We start from the raw sequence: 27,254 nt of genomic DNA on the forward strand, positions 1-27,254 counted from the left end.
CAGAAATAGTTGCCAGATTTTCTAGGAATCTTACTTGGGATAGAGTAGCATCTTGATGCTAAAGCCTAACCTTCACATACCCTAATGTACCTCCATACATTACTATCTGTCCATTTTCATGTCCTTTCATCAATGCCAATAATTATTAACATACTTGATCTTTAATATCATCAGAACAGATAACCAGACATTCTAAATTGGAAGAACGTTAATTGTACTCTAATATTTCCAATCTGAATGGTTAAACTTCTTTCAGCTACTCACTTAGTAACTATATTTTAAAACTAATGCAATACCAAATTCTATATAATTTTCAGCTTCTCAAGAATCACAAACAAATTGTATTTCAATATTTTCTTGGATATGTTAACTTTATATTTTAATTAAATTCATTTAATTCATGATATAAAATCATAACTAGTTTAACAAAAAAATTACTAATTAACTCATAGCTTCAAATTAAATTACTTTTTCTATTAGATTGCTTTTCAAAAATTAAAAACGATAAAAGAATTTATGACATAAATGGCATAAGTTAGTTCTATTTCTGATAAATAACATTTGAAAAGAAAAAGTATATTGTTTATTAAATACTTAACTTTCTAGGCAACAACAGCAGCATCTTTATTATTTTCCCCCCAATATATTCAGTTTCTCATATTTTTCTTTAAGTTTGGCACACTGCACAACATATAAACTACTTAACCTCATACATTAAAATTGTTAGATGAGAGTAGATCACTTTAGTTCAAAAACACTTCCTTATTTATTTATAAATACATGAGTATATCTGAGCACCTATGTTAATATTTGTGACTCTGCCATAAATATCATTTGTTGTCGCACAGCTTCAATGCCACATTATCACTATTTATCTATCTATATTCTTGCCATTGTTATTTTGTTTTGCTATTTATTGTATGCCTTCCTTGTTGTATTACAACTTGCATATTTTATAATTATTCAAATTATTCATATCTAAATTAAAGCAGCACATTATGAGTCAAAATATTAAATAATACCAATATATATGTATTTTAGAGGAGATTCAAAAAGTGCAATACAATTTAAAATTTCAGTTTGTTACCATCATTTTGGTTTAATTACAATTCTATACATCACATACTGTGTGAAAAGTAAATGTTTTTTGAAGTTGAAAATGTTTAGTTTATTACAATTGTTACAATTATTTTAGATTATCTTTTAATATGTTCCTCACCTTGAGTCTGTTTTCTATTTATTTGTTTGTATTTTCAAATACTCTTTTCCTGATTATTACTAGAAATGTAGGCTCTATGCTAAAACCCCTAATGTTCTTAGACAACAATTTTTGAGGTTTAATTTTATTAACCATTGATTAATACTAAGTGTACATGAAAGGTACACACAACACAATTACACGTCTATCAATACTATATGCATAAAGGCCTATACTGATACAAGAATAGATTACCAAAAATTTCAAATTTCTTTCAATTAAATGCTCCTTTGTCAATTAGTATTAATTAATCTATTCAATTAAGCTTCTATAATTAAGCTTCTATAATTTTAAAACGTGTATAAATAGTTTTGTAGCTTCCTCTTTAGATATAATTTGAAATCAAGGAATGCTGATTGATTGCATTATATATCTATTTATAGTATGATAATTCGTTGAAATATAGCTGGTAGTTGTGGTGTACTTACTAATAGAGAACAATATCTAAAACTGAGAACCTCAGTCTTCAAAACTCAAATACCAACCCCAGTTAAATTTTTAATTCTTCTCTTCAGGTTAAATAGAATGAGTTTTATTAAACCAACAAGGTTATACTTGTACCTATTTTAAAAGTTTGATATTATTAATTAATAATCTTCAAAAATATTAGCAACAAAATGTTTTTGAAGTTGATTTAATGTTTGCAACTACATGAAAGATTTTTGCATTTATCCTTGAAGGGTTAATAAATAAATACCAGTAATATATTGTAGTCGTTTATAACTTGTTCCTACAAATATGTAACTTATGCAAAATGTACAAAACAAAACTATTACTATTATCATTGGATGACAGAATCAAAAGTGTTGGACAAAACACCTATTGGTATAGTTACATCTTTTTAGAAATTTCAGCTGAAATCTTAACTCAAGAGTCAATAAAGTACCAGTGATATATAGGGACTCGATTCTATCTATTTTAACCTCTTCCTAAAAAAGACTGGTCTTGTACCAATATAAGAAATTTTAACCATTATTATTACATTTATGTAGTTAGCTGGCAGAATCAGTTGTATGATGGACTAAATGCTTAGCAGCATTTAATCCAGCGTTACATTCTGTGTTCAGATACTTCCAAACTTGCTTCGTTTGTCATCCATTTGGGGTTAATAAAATAACTTCCAGTTGAGCACTGGGGTTGTTGAAATCAACTTATTCCAGCCCCTAAAACATTTGCTGACTTCATGCTGTAATTTGAAACCATTCTTATGTTCCAAAGAGTGGTGGATTGACAGAATCAGTAGAATATCGGATTAAAATGCCTTACATTCTTTATTCCAGTTCTATACATTATGAGTTCAAATTCCACTAAGGTCAACTTTACTTTTCATCCCACCTGGTTGAATAAAATAGAGTGCCTGTCAAATACTGGGCTCAATATAGTTTGACTGTCTGAGTATTTTCTCTCCCAAATTTCTGACCTTTGTATCTATGTATTATTATATTTTGAGATCAAAACCTGAGTTAATATTGTCTTTCATCTTTCCAGTGTTAATGAAATAAGTTCCTCTTGTAGCAGTAGTCATTTCAAGATGTATCTCAAACAACAACAACAACAATAAATATCTTAGTCAATAATGATCATTTATCCACAACAATTTGTAATGTTATTCACATATAAGTTTTAAAACAAAATTTTTGCTTATAGAGTTCCTCTGTTTTTCTCTCTGGTAATTGGTTAGTTTAGTTTATTTTATAAATCCAAAGCTTTAAGAATATAAAATATTTTAAATTCCTTAATTGAAATACAAGTTCAAAATAATAATTACATATACATATAGGCACACTATTACAATTATTTTTATTGCATGCATGTCAAAGGATAAAATTATGCTAAACAAAAATTAATAATAATAATAATAATAATAATAATAATAATAATAATAATAATAATAATAATAATAAAATATAAGGACCTGGAAATTGAAATACAAAAGACATGGCATCTTAAAGTGAGAACTGTTCCTGTTATTGGTATGATAAAAAAAAGGATGTCAGAAACATTTAGATAAGACCCCAGGGCAACCATGTCTCTGAGAAATCTAAAAGATTGTGCTGACAAGAACTGCCCACATCCTTAGAAAAACTCTATCCATTTAAATGTCTGTGTTGTATTACATGAAGATATTTCACTACTGCCCCTGCCACTTCCCCTTCCCAAACTTTCAGTCATACTGTAACATCTCTTATCCTTCACTTGCTCTAGGATGCTGAGTGTGTCTCAGCAAGTGAATGTAACAAACATGCAGATTAAAAGTAATAATAATAATAACAACTCTCTTTTGAACAGTGAGTCTCAAAGCTCATAAATCTATAAATAATAGACAACCTTTGAATTTTTCAATCCAAAAGAGTTTTTCAACCCAGTATTTACATGTTATTTTTTATAGCTTTATGTGTTTCAAGATCCACTGTTCCATTAAAAAATTATTTCACGTTCTCGCAAAAGTATGTAAATTCTTATAATACCATCATAAACAACAATAACAATAATAATAATCCTTTCTATAATAGACTCAAGGCCTGAAATTTGGGGGAGGGGGATAGTCAATTACATTGACCCAGTATTCGACTGATATTTATTTTATCGACCCAGAAAGGATGAAAAGCAAAGCTGACCTCAGCAGAATTTGAACTCAGAATGTAAACATGAACGAAATGCTGCTAAGCATTTTGTCTGGCATGCAAACAATTCTGCTGGTTCACCACCTAAATAATAATAATAATAATAATAATAATAATGATAATGATAATAATAATAATAATGATGATAATAATAATAATAATAATGATAATGATAATAATAATAATAATGATGATAATAATAATAATAATAATAATAATAATAATAATAATAATAATAATAATAATAAAATATTCAGACAAATACATAACAAAAATAGCAGGACTTACAAATATATATAACATACAGAAAATTGCACTACTGGGTACTGCACACATCCTATGCAAAACACTTTCAATACAGTAAACATAAGAGCACCACAGCAAACCACAGCACATACCCAAGGCGCACAGAGCTGCGCTCGGTAGTGAAGTGAAAGCACGTTATAAAAATAAAACTACTGAATAATAATAATAATAATAATAATAATAATAATAATAATAATAGCAGTAGCACAAATTATTAAATTGAAACTCATTAAATGTTTATCATTTTGCATGTTATTTATTTTGGATTTTTGTTTGTTTTTAATTTGCTAAACTATATTTCATGTAGTTATATTTCTGAATGTTGACAGCTGTTTGTGCATTAACTCTGTCTCAAATTTTACTAAACCAGCTTTCCAATTGCTTTATGCAGTAAAGATTTTCTTGCTTTATAATTATTTTTGATTGCATACAATATTAATTTATAGTGCATTTAGAAAAAATGTTAAATCTTGTATATAAAACTTACACAAGTATTAAGTTTCTCATAAAATCAAAGATATTTTATTGATAAAACTATAAATTTATTAACCTATTTAAGCTAACGATATGCTAAGCGGCTACTTTATTATTTGTTACATCATTACTACTGAATAAAACGATTTATATTATTTTCTGTGATAAAGAAATATTTTGGCTAAATTTTCTTAAATGTAAGCAAGTTCAATATCTTTTTTGCAATAAAGAGGATGATTTTCCAGTGCCATATTCTCAGTATTATTCCCTCTCACAATAAATCTTTGTTTCTTATTATTATTTCATTTCAAAGTCAATATTTTTAAGTGACATTTTATTGAGTTATTTTATTTCTAGATCATCATTTATCTTCTGGAGGAAACAATAAACAGTTCAGAATATTAATAACCATCTTTTGTTTCAAATTTTCTGTTGTTCTTTGCTTTTTGTTTTAATGAAATCTAATGTAATTTAAATTTTCTTTTATTTTTGTCCTTTCTGAAAATCTTTAGACATCGGCCTGTTCTTGGTGAATGCATTGGAGCTTTTGCTAGCTGCTTTCCTGTGGCATTTTTGGAACCTAAACTCAATACCTATAATAAATTTTCAGTAATGTATGGCATTAAAGGAAATATTGCTGAACATTCACTGGAAGCACAAGGTAGGTTTTCAGAACAATTTAACACACTTTCTTTATGAACAATTTTAAAATGCTTTCAGTCCATTAATGCTTTTTGGATTGCCATAGTCATCGACGTTGTTACATTTTTAGTTCTGTAAATATTCAATACAGAAATAACTGCAATGTAATTTTTGCATTTTTGATTGGTGCAAATTCTTCTTTACATCATTTTCTTTCTGATTTCATTAAATGAGGCCATTGCTCTACAATAAAATTATGGTTTACAGTTTGATAAGTATGAAGATTTTAAAACTTATATTATCGTGTCTTAGAAATATAATTAAACCTTCAGAGAGTTCAGCAAGACCCACTGGTGGTGTTTACCATATCTCTGCTCATCTAAATAAGCTCATCTTCATCAAACTTTTCAGTGTTTCTCTTTGCATAGGAATTTACACAAATCCACATAAATGGACATTCTCACACCCAAAATGGTCAAATACTGACCTATCAATCTTGCTTTCAATATTTCAATGATGAGAGAACACAGTCATAAATATACACCATTTTGTCATCTTCTCAGGGATCAACAATCACTTCAATCAGTTTACTTTCGATAAAATCATATTGGAGATCTGATTTCCTCTGTCACATACACCAGTGATGTCCCAACCCTAATGGTCTTTGATAAAAGCAATATTCTTACCTTTCATCTCAACAAAACGTATGTCCATGTCATGCATGAGAACTTTCTAAGCTTCCAATATTTGGGTTCCCTTTCTTTTTTTGTCTTTTAGATTGGAAGCTTCCTGTCTGATCTTTCCATTCCAATATGTATCTATAAGGTTCTTTCTTTCTTAGATGCTGTCACATCTGGTGTATTTTAGGGCTTGTGTATGTCTCCAGGTTATCCTAATGATATTCTCTCTATTACTTATAAATGCATACACTAGAAACTTGGATTGCCACAGTTGTTACTATCATTGGGATGGCAGAGATGAAAATTGTACACACATGCATACACTACCACATTTGTATATAAAATGTCCACATACACACACAAACATACGTATATACATGCACTAACACACATTACACGTTATAACAGTCATAGATTAAACACTGCTTTTGTATTTAATAGTCTTTAACAATCATATTTTCTGCCTTAGTTGCCAACATTAACTATTTATTTATTCTGACTAAATAAAAAGTATTCGTAATTAATATTATTGATGCTTATTTTCTTTATCCATCCTTCCATTTCCTTTGCCTGCTACTACAGGAAGGAATATGGGGGTAGAGTCCTCTGTAGAGTCTTATCAGAAACTACTGTCATTACTCTCTTGACCTGGATTCTCAAGTGTGACAAGCTGAGACTATTGCAAAGTACTACTGGCTCTACCTGGAGAGTCTTCCTGATCTCTGACCTGTGCACCCTATCAAGTAACATTCCTTCAAAGATCCTTTGGAGGAACCCCATTTTATTAACAGGAACAGAAAATAGAAGAGAACCCCAATGAAATTTAAACTTAGATTGTTTGATTATATACATACAATTGTTCATGTAATGCATTTTCAAATTATATAAATATACATACATTTATAATGAATACACATTTATGATATGTTTGTATTTAATATTATCCCCAACAGCTATATGTCATTGTCGTCTTATTCAAAAATGTATTTCTGTGTTCTAAAAAATGATGATGACATGTTTGCTAATTCTTCTAATAGTTTCCAATAATTCAAACATTTGTTCCTTTGTACATTGATTGATATAACTAAGATTTTAGCTTTTTCCTCTGTTGAGATCTCAGGGATTGGCATTTCATTTTAAGTAAATTATTTTATAATTTGTGAAATATGATCCCTTAATCTGTTCTTCAATAATCAGGAGAGGTATTGGAACATTTTCAAATTGTATTCATTAGTTCTTAATTGGTCTTCTGGTTCATGCATGTGTTTGCAGATGTCAGTTCATCAGAAGGTGAAGCTAAACCTGAAAAGGGGTCAGATGGTATGGTCTTCTCTATGCACTTTTTCCTCTTCTCACTAATTAAGTCGATGGTTTCTAAAAGATAGAAACAAACATACTTTAAATATTTCATTTTCTTTCTCTTTACTAGAGAAACAAAATGTTTGGAAATTTATTTCTAGAGTTTAGAGGTTTCAGGAATGAAAGAAAAGGAATTTGTGATTCTGAATAATAATTTGACTTTTTAGAAATCTATTTTTGCAAATAGATATCGTAGAGATAATTTTCTCATATATATATACACTTTATTTCTTTTTAAATACGTTATTTGGCTACAGTTTCAAAAACTTATCAATTACATAATTCCCAGTTTTATTAAAGAAATAATCAAAGATGAAGTCTTATCATAAATTACATGACAAGTTTAGAAAATAGTTATAATGTATTGCAGACCAAACTATTTTGGTTATAATTCAATAATAAACAGAGAACCACTTCCTGAGTTCCATAAAGAGAACCTAGTGAGAAATTACTATCTTTCATAGTTATATTCTTTCTATAAGATGAATCGTTTTAAAATTAAAACTTACAAATTGAGTTAATAAATAATAGATTTTAAATTGCTTCCAACTTCTTTCATTTCTTTCAAATTTATCTGCAAGGGAAAATGATGCAGAATTTTATATAAAACATCAAAGCCATCATAAGTCTTAACTAATTTACTTGTTCTTTAATCATTGACATTACTAATCCCCATTTCATTTAATTGAACACATTTACTATTCAAACTGAATTTTGAACTTTCTGTCTTTTTCTATTTTTATTTCTTTATAATAAATTTTCAATTTTTCTTTTGATTTTGGTCCAAAGTTTCTGAAAGAAAAAAAAAACATTCTTTTTTTTTTCTTTTCTGTTTTCCCCATGTTTTCTCAAATAGAGACAAATATTGCATTAATTCAATATTTTTGTTTCCTAATTCACTGGTTAAATAATTCATTTAATTTAACTCATTATATTTTGCAGAATAAATAATCTTATTTAATATTCTATTTTTGTGAGGTTTTTTAACTTTCATATTAAAAGCAGGCATGGTGGAGTGGAAAACTACATTTTCTTTAATAATATACATACAATTAAATTTTATATTCCCATCTATCTTATAGCTTTACTTCCTGTGGCCAGTTCACCTTTTGTTAGATACATAAGGATTTTTACATTATCTGTCTCATCTACATATGAAAAACAAAATCCCCCTCACCATTTATGGTCGACAGCTAACCTACATACTGATTTACATGTCACAAGAGATCATTATTAACATATAAACTAGAAAATTCCATGTATCATTATTTTTCTTTCAGAATAAAAAAAATATCAAATTTGTTACTTTTTCTGAAAAACCTTTCCTAGCACTTGGTTCCTGCCATTCTTTGATGTTAATTCCTTTTAATTTATTCTTTATATACATGTACATATGTGTAAATGTATAATTAAATATACTCAAGTATATATGTATTCATATACAGACTCATAAATATATATGTATATATATATATATATACATATATATATATATATATATATATATATATATATATATATATAATGTATATATATATACATGTATATACACATACATAAATGCATGCAAACATGCATGCATGCATGCATACATACATGCATACATAGATAGATAGATACATGCATACATACATACATACATACATAATGTTTATGTTTAAATATACATGTATATCTATATTTTTGTGTGTATGTCCTTGCTTTGACATCATGAAAAGTTGTAAATGGGAGTCATCGTCACACAAGCAGTGTCTTTTGTTTCTGATCTTTTGTAAGAACATATCTAACCCTAGAACATAGCTATATCCAACCTCATCACCATTATCCTTGTAATGTCTAATTTTGCTTGCTTGAATGGATCAGATGAAATCTGTTAAAGCAGATTTTTTATGGCCAGACACTCTTCATGTCACCAACTCTCAAATTGCATTCAACCTAGGTATTATTTCACCGTGGCTGGACATGTTTCCACAGGAAGACACTATTTGTATGATGGTGACAATCATTTCCAAATATAGTGTAATGTGGAGACAAGGAGACATAAACATACACACATCCATGCATATATGTGTGCATGTGTGTGCATGTAGCCAAAAGCTTCTTTTGGTTCCCATCTACATGTATGTATGAATCATCATCATCATCATCATCGTTTAACGTCCGCTTTCCATGCTAGCATGGGTTGGACGATTTGACTGAGGACTGGTGAAACCGGATGGCAACACCAGGCTCCAGTCTGATTTGGCAGAGTTTCTACAGCTGGATGCCCTTCCTAACGCCAACCACTCAGAGAGTGTAGTGGGTGCTTTTACGTGTCACCCGCACGAAAACGGCCACGCTCGAAATGGTGTCTTTTATGTGCCACCCGCACAAGCCAGTCCAGGGGCACTGGCAACGATCTCGCTCGAAAATCCTACAGGAGCCAGTCAGGCGGTACTGGCAACGGCCACGCTCAAAATGGTGCATCTCATGTGCCACCCGCACAAGAACCAGTCCAGGGGCACTGGCAACGATCTTACTTGGCTTGCCGGGTCTTCTCACGCACAGCCCATTTCCAAAGGTCTCGGTCCGTAGTCATCGCCTCGGTGAGGCCCAATGTACGAAGGTCTTGCCTCACCACCTCAGCCCAGGTCTTCCTGGGCCTACCTCTTCCACGGGTTCCCTCAACTGTTAGGGTGTGGCACTTTTTCACGCAGCTATCCTCCTCCATTCTCACCACATGTCCATACCAGCGCAATCGTCTCTCTTGCACGCCACAACTGATGCTTCTAATGTTCAGCTTTTCTCTCAAGATACTTACACTCTGACGGGTATTCACATTGACATTACACATCCAACGGAGCATACTGGCTTCATTCCTTGCGAGCTTACGTATGTCCTCAGCAGTTACAGCCCATGTTTCACTGCCATGTAGCATGGTTGTTCGTACGCATGCGTCATACAGTCTGCCTTTTACTCTGAGTGAGAGTCCCTTTGTCGCCAGCAGGGGTAAGAGCTCTCTAAACTTTGCCCAGGCTATTCTTATTCTAGCAGCTACACTTTCAGCGCACCCACCCCCACTACTAACTTGGTCGCCCAGATAGCGGAAGCTATCGACTACCTCTAGTTTTTCACCCTGGAATGAGATAGAAGTTGTTTCCTGTTTGTTTGCAGTCTTTATTGCACCTGAACATCTGCCACAAACAAAAACTAACTTGCTAGTTAACCTGCCTTTGATGTTGCTGCACCTCTTATGTGTCCATAGCTTGCACCGGGTACATCTTATAGAGTTACTACCTACTCCTTTTCTACATACTGAGCAGGGCCATCTACCTGAAGGGGTTTGTGTTTTATCTACCTTCCTACTTATTAGGATTTTGGTTTTAGCTAGGTTGACTCTAAGGCCCTTCAATTCTAGACCTTGCTTCCACACCTGAAACTTCTCCTCTAGTTCTGATAGTGACTCCGCAATTAGGGCAAGGTCATCAGCATAGAGGAGCTCCCAGGGGCAACCTGTCTTGAACTCCTCTGTGATTGCCTGGAGGACTATGGTAAATAATAGGGGGCTGAGGACGGAACCTTGGTGGACCCCTACCTCTACCCGGAATTCATTGCTGTACTCATTTCCAACCCTCACCTTACTGGCCGCATCTCTGTACATGGCTCGCACAGCTCTCACTAGCCATTCTTCTATCCCAAGTTTCCTCATTGACCACCAGATAAGGGATCGGGGGACCCTGTCAAAGGCTTTCTCCATGTCAACGAAAGCCAGGTACAGAGGTTTATCCTTGGCTAGGTATTTCTCTTGCAACTGTCTCACTAGAAATAAGGCATCAGTAGTGCTTTTACCTGGCACGAACCCAAACTGCATCTCATCTAAATTGATTCGCTCCCTAATTAGTTGGGCTATGACCCTCTCTGTAACTTTCATAACCTGATCTAACAGCTTGATGCCTCTGTAATTATTTGTATCTAAAGCGTCCCCTTTACCTTTGTAGCAGTTGACTATGATGCTGCTACACCAGTCATAGGGTATGACTCCTTCGTGTATCACCTGGTTCGTAATACGGGTGACTAGGCTATAGCCAACACTGCCAGATATTTTGAGCATCTCTGCAGTGATTCCTGATGGGCCGGGGGCTTTCCCGGTCTTCATACTCTTAATTGCTTTATCTACCCTGGTACTATCAACTCGGATAGCTGGTCCCTCTATTGGGTCGACATAAGGCAGGCTCTCTTTCTCCCATTCATTCTCTTTATTAAGCAATCTATCGTAGTGGCATCTCCAGACCTCTTTCTTTGCATCCTCATTTAATGCAAGCGTACCATCATCCATGCGAACACATTTCTCTCCTACAACATCACTATTCTCTCTCCTACACTGTCTTGCAACCCGAAATACCTCGAGTCTTTGGTCCTCACGGCGCAGAACATTGGCAAATCTTTCCTTATCTGCTTCCCCTCTGGCTAAATAAACCTGTCGCCTAGCCTCCCTTCTGGCACATTGGTACAATTCCCTGCTACCACCGTTCTTCCAGTCCTTCCAAGCTTGTTTCTTTTGTCTAATAGCCCTGTCTACCTCCTTGTTCCACCACCACGTTACTCTGGGTTGGGAGGGGACCTTACACCACCCACAAATCTGGTCGGTGGCTTTCAACAGGTTGTCCCGCAGAAATCTCCAATTGTCTTCCACGTTGTATGATGCTATATCCCCTTCTATTTCGTTAAATGCTTCAAGTAACTTGTCTCTAAGTCTCTGTCCGTTTGCAGGGTCTTTAAGCTTCCACACCCTTCTTCTCCAAGCCTGTCTAATTCTGGGCACCCATTTTGCCTTGATCCCAAAGTCGCTAACTACTAATCTATGTTGTGGGGTACATTCTTCGCCAGGGTAGGTTTTGGCATTTATAAGCCGCCCTCTTTCCCTATTTCTGGCGAGGATGTAGTCGATTTGGCTAGAGTGTCTGCCGGAGCGGTAGGTGACTAGGTGACTGGCAGGTTTCCTGAAGTTGGTATTGCAGACCATAAGATTGGTTGCATCACAGAACTCCAGCAGTCTGGTTCCCTCCTCGTTGCGGGAACCGAAGCCATAGCCTCCATGTATGCCATGGAAGCCCCCAGCACGACGTCCGACATGACCGTTGAAGTCTCCAGCCACAAAGAGAAGGTCCCTGTCACTCGTCGACGAGGTAGTTTGCAAGAGGGTGTCATAGAATTGGTCTTTCAGACCATCTGGTAGCCCAGGTTGAGGTGCATAGGCTGAGATGACAGTAGCTAATCTATGATGAAGCACTAGTCTGATCTTAAGTACTCTGTCACTTACTCTAACGACCTCGATTACCTTATCCACCCATTTCTCCGCTAGAAGTATTCCTACGCCCCCGACCCCGTCAGTGTTCCCTGCCCAGAAAATCTTGTACCTGTGTTCTTTGCCTGTGAGGAACCTTGCAGAACCTCCTCTCCATCTTACTTCCTGGATGCAGCACATATCTACGCATCTCCGTTCAAGCATCTCAACAATTTCACCAGATCTACCTTTCAGCGTGCCGACGTTGAGAGTGCCAATCCTAACAGTATGGGTGTTGGGGGTGTGGGCCTGTAGCCTGGGAAGAGGAAAAGCAGTGTCGTGTACCTGAAAAGAAAACTTGCAATTGGAAGAATTCATAAGCAAAACATTACCTACAACCTGCAAACATTTCTCAACCTTAATGCGCTACCCAAAGGTAGGGGAGAGGATGGCCAAGGCCACTAGATGGGTTCCGGGAGACAGCCGAGGTTGACAGGATGACAAAGGGATGAACTTCCGGTGGAGGGGTGGGATGACAGAGGAATGAACTACCGGTGGAGGGGTGGGATGACAGAGGAATGAACTTCCGGTGGAGGGGGCGGGATGACAGAGAAATGAACTTCCGGTGGAGGGGTGGGATGACAGAGGAATGAACTTCCGGTGGAGGGGGTGGGATGACAGAGGAATGAACTTCCGGTGGAGGGGTGGGATGACAGAGGAATGAACTTCCGGTGGAGGGGGTGGGATGACAGAGGAATGAACTTCCGGTGGAGGGGGTGGGATGGCAGAGGAATGAACTTCCGGTGGAGGGGGTGGGATGTCAGAGGAATGAACTTCCGGTGGAGGGGGTGGGATGACAGAGGAATGAACTTCCGGTGGAGGGGGTGGGATGGCAGAGGAATGAACTTCCGGTGGGAGGGGGTGGGATGACAGAGGAATGAACTTCCGGTGGAGGGGGTGGGATGACAGAGGAATGAACTTCCGGTGGAGGGGGTGGGATGACAGAGGGATGACAGACGAATGAACTTCCGGTGGAGGGGGTGGGAGGGCGGGTTACCGCCAGCGAGTAGAGAGGGCTCTTAATTGTAGATTTTAAATATTTGAGAGACAACAATGCATAAATCGTAATTTTTTAAAAGAGCAATGAATTCTGGGTGATTAGAATATAACGTAGCATGAATTTAGGAAGCTTAGAAAATGAATAAGCATGAATTTAAGACAACAACTGAATTCAATTGAATTTCATGGAGAGAAACAAGATAAATAATAAGGGAAAAAAACTAAAGCGCAAGGTATTGAGATGTTTGAGGCCGTAAATAAATAAAAATCTCTATCTTATCTGCATCTTGGGTATTTCGTCATAGTACGTCAGCGAGATAATTTAGAATGGGTTTCTCATTTATATATAGCCAGAACCTGAAGACCTTAAAGGAAAAACTACGAAGGGGAGAGAGAGAGGATGGAGGGGTAGACAGAGGCATGGCGGGAGAAAAGATCATCATCATCATCATCATATATATATATAAAGAGAGAGAGAGAGAGAGAGAGGGGGGGGACCAGTCAAGCAGCACATCACGCTGTAATTCTTGGGCTGAGAAATCAACACTTAAAAGCCATAATTTTAAGGAGCGATAAGAATTTTTGAATAAAGGAAAATGGGTAGTGGTGGTGGGTAGGTACCGCCAGCGAGTAGAGAGGGCTCTTAATTGTAGATTTTAAATATTTGAGAGACAACAATGCATAAATCGTAATTTTTTAAAAGAGCAATGAATTCTGGGTGATTAGAATATAACGTAGCATGAATTTAGGAAGCTTAGAAAATGAATAAGCATGAATTTAAGACAACAACTGAATTCAATTGAATTTCATGGAGAGAAACAAGATAAATAATAAGGGAAAAAAACTAAAGCGCAAGGTATTGAGATGTTTGAGGCCGTAAATAAATAAAAATCTCTATCTTATCTGCATCTTGGGTATTTCGTCATAGTACGTCAGCGAGATAATTTAGAATGGGTTTCTCATTTATATATAGCCAGAACCTGAAGACCTTAAAGGAAAAACTACGAAGGGGAGAGAGAGAGGATGGAGGGGTAGACAGAGGCATGGCGGGAGAAAAGATCATCATCATCATCATCATATATATATATAAAGAGAGAGAGAGAGAGAGAGAGAGGGGGGACCAGTCAAGCAGCACATCACGCTGTAATTCTTGGGCTGAGAAATCAACACTTAAAAGTCATAATTTTAAGGAGCGATAAGAATTTTTGAATAAAGGAAAATGGGTAGTGGTGGTGGGTAGGTACCGCCAGCGAGTAGAGAGGGCTCTTAATTGTAGATTTTAAATATTTGAGAGACAACAATGCATAAATCGTAATTTTTTAAAAGAGCAATGAATTCTGGGTGATTAGAATATAACGTAGCATGAATTTAGGAAGCTTAGAAAATGAATAAGCATGAATTTAAGACAACAACTGAATTCAATTGAATTTCATGGAGAGAAACAAGATAAATAATAAGGGAAAAAAACTAAAGCGCAAGGTATTGAGATGTTTGAGGCCGTAAATAAATAAAAATCTCTATCTTATCTGCATCTTGGGTATTTCGTCATAGTACATGGAAGAACAACAACAGAGTTTACATTTATCTCTTGTTACTATATTTATTTACTTCTTGAGAATTGCTGTAAGTCTCTACACATTTAGAAGTTAATTAATTCCTGTATAAAAGATTCTGTAATAATAATTAGTCCTGATTTAAGCACAAGGCCAGCAATTTTTGAGGGGAGGGTCATAGTGGATGCCATCAATTTCAGTCTTGACTGGTACTTTATTTTATCAACCCCAAAAGGATGAAAGGCAAAGTTGACCTTGGTAGAATTTGAATTCAGAATATAGAAGGACAGAAAAAATGCTGGCTTTGGACCTAAATCAGAAACAATAATAATGATAATATAATGTAATAACATAATATAATATAATATAATATAATATAATATAATATAATAAATAATAAATAATATAATATAATGAAATAATATAATATGATATAATAAATAATAAATATAATAAAAATAATAATGATAATAATAATAATAATAATAATAATAATAATAATGATAATAATATTAATAATGATAATAATGGTCACTCGCATCAATTTTGACATATGAATGCTTGAAGGAAAGGTTTTAAAAAAAATGAAAATAAAAGAAGCAGTATCTATTTGTGATGAATACATGAATGTAATTTAAGATCAGGTATGGATTTTGCTATGAAGTCACAATGGGGACAATGAGGATTTTGATTTTACCTGGGGTTGGCTTGAATGTGTTTGTTGATTGTAGGATATAATTCTTTCATTGTTCTCTTTCTTCAACTCAAATTGTTTTGTCGCATCCTGACACATTTTAGCCCACTCAGATCGATTGAGGCAATAACTTTCCCCAGATGTTAAGTTAAGCTGCAATTAGTAGTAGTAGTAGTAGTCCTTTCTACTATAGCACAAAACCTGAAATTTTGGGGGAAGAGTAAGTCGATTACATCAACCCCAGTACTCAACTGGTACTTAATTTATCAACCCCAAAAGGATGAAAAGCAAAGTTGACCTTGGTGGAATTTGAACTCAGAATGTAGTGGCAGAAGAAATACTGCTGAGCATATTGCCCAGTGTGCTAACAATTTTGCCAGCCTGCTGCCTTAATAATAATAATAATAATAATAATAATAATAATAATAATAATGGTTTCAAATTTTGCCACAAGGGCAGCAATTTCAGGGGAGTAGCTCAGCCAATTACATCAAGTCCAGTGTTCAACTGATACTTATTCTATTGACCCCAAAAGGATCAAAGGCAAAGTTGACTTCAGTGGAATTTGAACTCAGAACGTAGTGATGGGCAAAATACCACTAAGCATTTCGCCCAGCATGCTAGCAATTCTGCTAGCTTGTCACCTTAATAATGATGATGATAATAATAATAATAATAATAATAATAATAATAATAATAATAATAATAATAATAATAATAATAATAATAATAATAATAATAATAATAATAATAATAATAATAATAATAATAATAATAATAATAATAATAATAATAATGGTAGTAGTAGTTTTTTTTTTTTGTTCCATGAATTTTGAGTCATATTTTCAAAAATATTAAATATCAGATTGATGCAAAAATAATTGCAGGTTTTAACTATCAGTTTTAAAGCAATATAGGGATCAAAATAACAACCATTACAGTCTATATATTTTTGCCAATGAAACATAAGGCTATTTATTCTGGTATAATTATGGAGTCCTGAAACTCATAAATTCTTTGAAGTTCTTTTGAGCTGCTGCTGGGTTTTTGGTGACCTTCAATCATGGTAAGCTATGGAAATGCTTGAAAATGCACAAACACAAACAATAAAATTGCTAATTTGCTTTTTTTCTTCATATTTAATTTGACAAACTAAAATATATATATAAACAAATTGTGAAAGTAAAATCATTAGTATAAATTATTAGCCTAAATCATTAGCAAAAATCATTAGCATAAACCATTAGACCAAAATTTATACCAAATATATATATCTAAATAAAAGTTTATTCAAAAAATGTATCAATGTTTAAAATAACAAAAACTGCAATTCTTTATACATCAACCTAAGTTTAGTATTTTGTGCAACTGTGCAATACTCTGGAACTGGTAAAACTGAGTAGCTGCACAATATAAACTCATCACCATCATCATCACTACCTCAATGACTACCACCATCATCTTAATAATAATGATAGTAATAATTATTTACATCATTTACATTTGACGGATATTTGTCCTCATCTTGTTTGTTGCTAACACAACATTTTGACTGATATACCCTCCAGCATTCACTATGCCATATGCCCATGGACATATAGCATAGTGGTTAAGAACGTGGGCTACTAACCCCAAGATTCCGAGTTCGATTCCAGGCAGTGATCTGAATAATAATAATAATAATAATAACATTGAAAAATACCTTAGGAATGAGAACCCAGGTTCGAAACTTCCCCAAGACACCTGATGAAGGCTGGAGGGTATATCAGCCGAAACGTTGTATTAACAAAAAACAAGATGAGGACAAATATCCATCAAATGTAAATAATGTAAATAATGTACATAATTCCTCATCTCTTAAATATAGAACTGGATAATAATAAAAATAAAAATAATAATAATAATAATAATAATAGTAACCTAATTAAATATCAGTTTAATGATATCAAAATGCCTCAAATAACTTCAGTTTCTAAATCTATTCAAGTGACATATTTGCAATTTCATATCACTATAATACTTAGAGCATTTCATTTTTAGTTATATAACTTATATTCTCCCATTCCCCATCACCCCACCGTTTTCCTATATAACATAGTCTACTGAAGTTTTGTTACGAAATCCCAAATATTTTTTAAACAAAATTCACAAGTGGAAATGAAAGAGTTATTCTAAATATTTAGCTCCTAAAACAATTTCTAAATATTTAAAATTAATATGTATCTAGAATTTAGTATGAACACAAAATGTTAAACATTTTTATTGTTTTCTTATTAACTTGTTTAAAATAATTCCTCTTTCGTAACACTTTTTTGTTATAACTTTTAGAACATTAACTAACATGTCTAGTTTATCAGTTTGTTTTTATTATTTTGTTATTTGTTAGGTTCACATACATACATATGTATGCATGTATATATCTATATCTATATTTATATATATATATATATATATATATATATATATATATATATATATATATATATACATACATATATGCCTTCAGATATGTTAGAAATATATTTTATTCCAATAAAAGTCAAGAAATTTCTGAAGCATTATTGAAATATATCTTTTAAAAACAAATTTACTATATTTTATAATCAAATACATTCTGTAAAATGATTACAATCAAATAATTTAAATAGTTATTTTTCTAATTAACATTTTGTCAATTTATCAAAATATTTGTTTGTAAAATATTAGAAATAATTAATATTACATATCATTTAATAAATATATTGGTAAAATAATAAGTGTATAAAATATATAGTAAGTATATGAAATGTATATAGTAAGTTTCCTACCATAAAAAAAATCACTTTTAACATTTCCTCAGTTGGAAATTTTGATAAGAATAATATATGGCAAAAAAATATCTTGTAAAAGCTTTGTTAATAGAAATTTAATTTTCAGTGTAAAAGCAATTTCAATTTTTTGAAGACAAGTATTTTCTCTGAAATATTCCTTCATGGTTTTCCCTTATGTGTTTCAGTCTTGTGCCAGATGTAATGAATCCAAGTGTAATTTATTATAATTATTTAAAATTCTGAATTACAAAACAATTGTATTGTTAATATTATTCACAGATGTGATGGACAGTTTATCTGAATGCGTGCCTGGCTTAGAGTCTATCATCACAGATATTGACAAACTTGCTGAATCTGGTGGGGATTGTCAAGATTCTCCACACATTATGGATGTCACTTTGCCAATGTTATGCAGGTAAGGTTCTTCACTGACAAATATCCATTTTTCACAGGTGAATTTTACCCTTAAAAATAAAGAAACTCAGAGCCATAACATAAAAAGAATCTCTCTCAAAACTTTGTCTTGGGGAGAATAACTTAATAATTATACCAAAAAGAAAAAACAACTTTTAATGTAAAATGTAAAGAAATATTGTTTCTTTAATTACTGTAGTTGTTATTGTTGCTATTTGACCATAAGCCAGTCCTATTCAAAGTAAAAAGTTATTGGCAGTCTTTGCATAGAAGGTTTAAAAAATAATTATTTTTAATTAGGTTTTAAAATTTAAAATTTTAGAAAAAAGAAAAACATTAAGAAAACTATTATCTGCCTTGTATTATCAACTTTATATAAACCAGTTAATCATTTATGCACCTGTCAATGACATATTTTATTATTTTTATAGTTATTTACCATTCTGGTGGTCTCAAGGACCAGACAATGCTTCTTCTACAGATGGGTAAGTCAGTTATTGTCATTGTTTTGGTGTTTACTTTTACAAAGAGAAATAATATTGAATTCTTTGTTTTTCTAAAAAATTATTTTTCTTTAAATTTATCATCATACTGTACATGATTGTTACTATTGTTATTGTTTAGATTAACTAACTTAGAGTAGCTTAGCAGTTCAGCAAAACAGACTGATAGAATAAATAAAAGTCTTTAAAAGATAAATGCTGGGGTTGATTTGTTCAACTAAACCTTTTAACCCTTTTGATACTGTATTTATTTTGAGATGTTCTGCGTTTCTTTCAATTACTTTAAATATAACAAAAAATTTAATAAAATAACTTAGTTATCATTCAGCTAGTGTTAGGAACATAAATTATGACTTAGGTTTGATGGAAGATTTTAATTCAAAACTCATGGAAACAAGATATTTGTACTCAGAACCAGAGCCTGTTTTAGCCAGGTTGGTAACAAAAGGGGGAAGACAGTACCCCCAGCATGGCTACTATTCAATGATTGAAACAAGTTAAAGATAAAAAATGAAAGATAATTTGATGAAATTTTTCCATGAATATCCTTATATTTATTTCCAGTCATTAAAATTCTGACATTCTTCAGTTGTTTGTAAGATACTTTAGATAATGAATTTTCTTAAACTGGTGTAAAACCAAATTGTAAGTTAAATATTTCACTGAAACCTTAAAAGAAAAACTTTTATGAGAAAATGGTGTGAAATAAAAGTGTTATTCATGCACTTGAAATTTTTGAAAAATCTTCCAATAATTTCTAGTACAAATATCAATTACAGGTAATATCCAAGTCATTACTCATAAGTGTGTCTGAGGTTAGTTGTCAAAGTCCTTCTTTTAACTGATGTGCTATGGTTCTGAACTTTCTCATGTTCCTCTTCTCCTAGGCCCACCTGCTCCAGGCTTACTCAGATACAATGGCAGCTTTCCTTATAAGATAGTTGTCACTGTAGCAAGATCTCCTCAAGACTTTGAATCAATGATGAAGTCTTTTAAAGTTCTAAGAGTGTCCTCCTTGTACTTTTGCTACCCACTGACCAAACACTGCCCTCCCCACTCTACAAACTTACTCTGAAAGAGACATTACAGAGATCACTTGTCAACCATACTGGCAATGTGACCAAACCACCATATCTGAGATTTGCAAAGAGAATGTGGATGTTGAGCATCACTGAGCCATTGAGGACCTTGGTATGAGACTTTGTCCTACCAATAAATGTAGAGTATTTTATGCATAATGTTCCAACTCCCAACTGTAAAGAACTGTTCCTCTTAGAATTCTTCCTCTTATGTCACATTTAAAATTAAACCTTGGAATTATTTCTTCCAGCAATCATGTGACAACTGTAACAGCAACTTTAATGAATGAAGTATTGGGGAAAGTACTTCGTCTCATATTGAACAATGTCAATAATCCAAATGCTTCCTGGATGAATCGGATTGCATGTGAGTGTTCAGTTTTCTCTTTCGTCTTTTTTCTTTTCATGTTTATTTTTTCATCAAGTTTACCAAATGTTGAAGTAGCATTATATTACTGACAAATTAAGGTAGTAAGCTGACAGAAATTCATTACAGTATTAATCACATTCAATTGTACACATTTCTCTTTAGTTATGTCAATACTGTCTTTAAAAAAGCATGAATCTCACAAGATCTCATTTTTTGTCACCAGTATTTTCTTTACATTAGTATTCAGTCTTTCAAATGAAAATAATAATAATTTTCCCTAATGAAATCTTGCAATTCTAAATTAATTCAAATAACTATATCTAGTTCCATTTTAGAAACATTTAAGAAACAATATTCATTATTATGCAAAAAAGTTCATTTATTAAAATTGTTAAAATTTATCATGTATCTCCATTTGTATTTTTTTTTTTTTTTTGACACATGAGTAAATAATATTTACAGTAGTACTGAGCTCTATAGATTAATTTCTTACTTCTAACTCTTCTAGCTCGAGTTCAACCAATCATTGGTAACTCAACACCATATATGGTTGAAGAACATTTCCTACCAATAGCTAAAAAGATTCAAACATGTGCTCTGAATGTTGAACATGCTGAGAAGAAACTCTCTGATCGTAGAGTCAGTAGTGATAATTCAGATTTGGAAGGAGAACTTCAGCAGGTTTGTACAATAAATATTAATAATATGGTTTATATATTTCATGTCACTGATGTGTATTTGTATATGTCGTGTATTTATATTTTGGAGATGCGTTTGCCAGGCAAGTGATTTAATCAGAAACAGTATATTGAAAGTAAAACAATTATGGCATGAAAGATACAAATTAGCCATTTGTAAAAACATACAAATTGTTTAGAAAATAAACAGTGACCAGGCTGCAATTGCTGAGAGGAAAATTTTAACCCTAAATAATAAATGTTTAAGTGAAGTTAACAGATATTTTGTTTTTGAATGGCTAAAATGTACATATTTTGTCATCATCATTTAACATCAGCTTTCCAAGCTGGCATGAGTTGGACGTTTTGACAAGAGCTGGCCAGTTGGGGAGCTACACAGGCTCCAGTAGTCTGTTGTGGCATGGGTTCTACAGCTGGATGCCCTTCCCAACACCAACCACTTCACAGAGTGTACTGGGTGTTTTTTATGTGGCACCAGCATGAGTGCTTTTGTGTAGCACTGGCACAGGCACATTTACGTGGAACCAGCATGGGTGCTCTTATGTGGTACTGGTATGGGTGCACTTACATGGCACTGGCATGGGTGTGTTTACGTGGTAATGGCACAGGTGCTTTTATTTGGCACCAGCACCAAATCTTCTATTTGGGCACTTCTATTTTAAGTAAAGAAAGAAGACATTAGGTATTATAGACCTTGACATTGTCCTAAAAAGACTGAATGGCTATGTCTGGAATGCCTTTTATTATAGTTCTGATTGATCAGGAGGTGATTTAAAGTTCACTAATATTGACATTCTCAACCTAAACTATGTCTATAATAAAAGTATTTACCTGTTAGATAACACTATGCACTCCAGAATGATAGGCAGTAATTCTTTACAACCAAAGATTATACCCACTTGTGCATTTTCCACTCTTTCCTCATCACTTCCGAGTACTTAATCTGATTGACCCTATCCTAAGCAGTTTGTTTAATCTTTCCTCTTTAAAAACACCTTGAAATCTATTCCTACCCATCTATTCTCTCCAACCAATAAGATATAGATGCAGGCTGGATCATGTGATTAAAAAGTATGCTGTTCAGTTACATGTTTCAGATTTGATCCCATGTAACACATAGCCTGGTGAGTGAAACTGGGTAGATGAAAACTGTGTTGAATCCAATTGGAAAGATTGTCCTTATTCTTGAGTACCTGACTTAATCCATTGCCTGGTTTAACACTTCCATGTTCTTCTTGACAGTCTTTAACAACAGTCTTTCTGTTGCAAGCATTTTTTTATTTCTCTGGTCTGAGAATATTCTGTCATCCTCTACCAGTCTTGGAGGCCTTAAAATAGATATGGACACTATCTTTTCTCCTCTTTCTCCTCCATTATCAAAATTCAAAAATTAAAATCCAACAAGAACTGCTCCAAGCAGATGCAGTTATCCTAACTGCTCTTATTAGAACTATAGTTACACGTGACTCCTACAGCAAACACATAAATGGACTACTGATATAAGTGGCTCCTTCTACTGCTAACACATAAACAGACTACAGATACAAGTGACTCTTCTACTGCAATCACATAAATAGACAACAGATACAAGTGACTCCTTCTACAGCTACAAATAAATAGACTATAGGTGATTCCTACGACTAACTCATAGACTATAGATGTAAGTGAATCCTTTTACAGCTAACATATAACTAGACTATAGATACAAATAATGTTTTCTACAGCTAATGTATAAATGAACTATAAACAGCACAAGTGACTCTTTCTACAGCTGACACATAAATAGACGATATATTCAAATCATTCCTGCTATAGCTAATACACAAATGGGCTCATCAAATCCAGTAAATACCTAAATAGAAATATAATTCTAAAATTATGTCTTAGTAAACACAGAGTAATGCTATGTGGTTTATTTATAAAATATTTTACACTAAAATTATCGATGTATTTCATGAGTATACTTTTCACTTTTACAGTATTATGGCGTTTTGGTACGGGACCTGTACGCTTTCTACCCACTACTTATCAAATACGTCGACCTTCATCGTTCAAGTTGGCTTAAAAATCCTATTGTTGCAGCAGAAGAACTTTTCAACTGTGTAGCCTACATTTTCACACTGTGGTCAAAGTCCCTAGTAAGTTTTTCTTTTTAGTTTTCGATTATTTGTGAGAGGGTTGTTCTTCCTATATTTCATACAAATGATAGCTTTCAATATTTTTTCTTTTTTCCAAAAAACGTATTTAATGTTTATATTTAACACAAGTATGACATTGCAATTAGGATGTTCACTTTGCAACTTACAGTGTAGAACCTTATGCAAAAGTCTTCTGACTGATGCTTTGTGAATGGGATTTGGTAAACAGAAACTAGATGGATGCCCATCATATATATATATATATATATATATATATATATATATATATATATATATATATATATATGTATGTATGTATGTGTGTGTGTTGAGTAAAAACGTTGTATGATATTTAGATATGCTGTTACATCCCTTTTATACCAAAGTGGATTTAACCACTTGATAAATATCGATAAAATAAGTTACAGACCGAGAACTAAATACTGGGGTCAATATATCTAACTAAAACCCTTGAAGGTTGTGAACACATCGTTGTTGCACTTCAAAAAAGGATTGAAGCCAATCAAAGAAAATGAAAAGTATCAAAAAATAAATTTTTCTCCATGGACTGAACACAAGCAAATTGTAGTCTCTGATGCACTGTCAGAAAATAGACAGACCAACTCCTTTTTTCAGTTCAGAGAGAGATTATATAAACAATTGTTTATAATTATTTAGTATTTTCAATTTCACATGCAACACAGACTAAAATTTATACTAGTACTACAACTACAATAGATATGCTCTAACAAATATTTACATTATCCAAAACAAGCTACGTAGTAGATTAATAATTAATTAATTGACCTAACTACAAGGAAAATGAAATATATGAAAATTGGATTTTCAGTTTGGTGAGGTTCTTGATAACAGTGACAGTTTATACAATGTCTCGGTGGACAGAAGATAGGTCAATATGCAGCCTGTGATGAGCTGCTCCCAAATGGGACTGAAACCATTCAACTTGATCCCATTTTTTCTGCCCATGAAGAGACTGGATGTGCATTTTTTAAAATATTTATTCCATATATCTATACTGAAATAAGTTTACAATCAACTTGATTGACAAATAAATATATAGTAGGATGATTTCCCATATAAATATTTTGCTGCATAAATTAAAATTATATAATTGGAAAATAATAAATATTCTCTTATATCTTGGGAGGGTCATTATGCTAAAAATAAACATACATACTCATTCTATTTCACTTCTTTATTCTTATTGGTCATTTAAATAGTTAACTAATTGATTATTTGATTAATTGCTTGGTCAATCAATCAGCTAGGTACTCAAAGTCTTTATGTTGCATGTAATGGTTGTATTTTCCTCTTGGTAAAATATTCATTCCATTCTATTAATTTAGCTGTTCAAGAGAGAAGAACAAAACTTTGTATCTCAGAATGAGATAGACAACATGGCATTGATTATGCCCAGCCAAGCTAAAGGATTGTCAGTTGTGAAAGTTGAAGACGACCAAACCAGACAAACATCTGGAAGAAAGAAAGACAAGAAAAGATTAGAAGCTCATAACAGTCTAAATGTAGCTTGTCTCAAGCGGTTGTTCCCTATTGGCCTCAGTTTCTTCAGCGGAAGAGAGCAGGAGCTACTGCAGTACACCAAAGAAAAGCTTATAAGAGTATGTAATACAGTTTCTGCTATAGGGAAAATAAAAACTTAATTTAAGACCTTTTAGGAAAATACTTATATATGTCGAGCGAGATCGTTGCCAGTGCCCCTGGACTGGCTTGTGCGGGTGGCACATAAAAGACACCATTTCGAGCATGGCCGTTTTCGTGCGGGTGACACGTAAAAGCACCCACTACACTCTCTGAGTGGTTGGCGTTAGGAAGGGCATCCAGCTGTAGAAACTCTGCCAAATTAGACTGGAGCCTGGTGTTGCCATCCGGTTTCACCAGTCCTCAGTCAAATCGTCCAACCCATGCTAGCATGGAAAGCGGACGTTAAACGATGATGATGATGATGATGATGACAAAGTTAAAAGTAATATAGTTTAAGTATTTGTATTCTTTATTTCGAAATATATATACATAAGTAAATAAAAATATCTAAAATTAAACAAGTTTCTTTGAAACAATACATTTTAAATCAATTGTAAATACGATAAAATTCCTAAAATATAAGAATGAAAGAATAACATTAAAGCTTTTTAGGTATTTAGCAAATTAAAAATAAATGAAATGTTTTAATCATTGTTTTAAAATAAATGTAATTATGATCCTATTAGAGCAATATTTAAAGCAGTTTGATTGGTTCGAAAATTAAATGACAAAACGATTAAATAGTATCTAAACAGTTGTAAATATATCTTCAAGAAATATTTTTGAAGTTTTTCTTCTCCAAATTGTTTCCTAAACCAGCATGTTTGGTGTTTCTTTGAAGATTTCTATTTGTGAAGCTAATCTTTGAGAAGTGGTTCACTCATGTAGCACTAATGACTCAGCCATGGAGGAAAAGTATAATCACTCCTCACCATCAATCAATTAATCATCTAATGCACTACAAGTTAGTCATCTTAGTATAAAATATGTCAGTGTATATACATTCATGTATGTGTGTATACCCATACATATATGTATTATACAGGTGTAAATGTCATATATATTATATTCTTTTATGTGTGTATATATATATGCATGTATGTGTGTATGTGTGTGTGTATACACACATATATATATGCATATACACACACATATCTTTCTATATATGGTTTTTTATAGAGATTCTGTAGGCTATCATCATTTCATTTGATAAAACCATACCAATACTTCACCAGAACATATCCATTAATATTCAGTAATCAAGTCATAGGATGATGCTAATTATTATTGTCTTTTGGTGTGGTTTGCTTTGAACAAATTGATTTTAATTCTTACCCATTTTTTTATCTAATCACACATCTATGGGGTTACTACAATAATGGAAATAAACTTTTATAGGCCCAGATATATGACTTTGATATGTGTGTATATATATATATATATATATATATATATATATATATATATAAACAATTGCAATGTGAAAGGTGTTTATAAGCCATTTAAAAACCGTTAGATTCACTTCAGCATTTAAATTTTATTTGTGTCAAAATCTAATGATTTTTGTGTGTTTTTTAAATGGCTTATAAACACCTTCCACACTGCAATTATTTTTGTTTCAGCACACAATCTCAGATCAAGTCACTTGCTATGCAAGTATATCTCCATAATATATATATATAAAATATATATGGCTTTGATTTTCATGGCATCTGAACTACTGACAATATCAAATGACTTGTATGACAAGATCCCTGAACTGAGTTG

At 32.9% G+C, this 27,254-nt stretch overlaps 1 protein-coding gene across 50 annotated transcripts in view; it reads left to right on the top strand.

Moving 5' to 3' along the window:
* The window catches only part of LOC106881762 (ryanodine receptor), a 385,182-nt gene that overhangs the window by 258,955 nt on the left and 98,973 nt on the right, over window positions 1-27,254 (top strand). For 35 of the 50 annotated variants that reach the window (XM_089360088.1, XM_014932251.3, XM_014932252.3 and 32 more), the window contains 8 exons: window positions 5,175-5,323; window positions 7,257-7,304; window positions 19,002-19,137; window positions 19,568-19,621; window positions 20,970-21,085; window positions 21,597-21,769; window positions 23,766-23,924; window positions 25,292-25,564. In XM_089360088.1, coding sequence (XP_089216214.1) covers window positions 5,175-5,323; window positions 7,257-7,304; window positions 19,002-19,137; window positions 19,568-19,621; window positions 20,970-21,085; window positions 21,597-21,769; window positions 23,766-23,924; window positions 25,292-25,564 — 1,108 coding nt within the window. The remainder of the gene's footprint in view (window positions 1-5,174; window positions 5,324-7,256; window positions 7,305-19,001; window positions 19,138-19,567; window positions 19,622-20,969; window positions 21,086-21,596; window positions 21,770-23,765; window positions 23,925-25,291; window positions 25,565-27,254) is intronic. The other 15 variants (XM_089360094.1, XM_089360102.1, XM_089360116.1 and 12 more) reach the window with 1 other exon arrangement.

This window comes from Octopus bimaculoides, chromosome 11 (genome assembly GCF_046866305.1).
Source record: "Octopus bimaculoides isolate indiv1 chromosome 11, ASM4686630v1, whole genome shotgun sequence".
In the NCBI taxonomy this organism is placed as follows: Eukaryota; Metazoa; Mollusca; class Cephalopoda; order Octopoda; family Octopodidae; genus Octopus; species Octopus bimaculoides.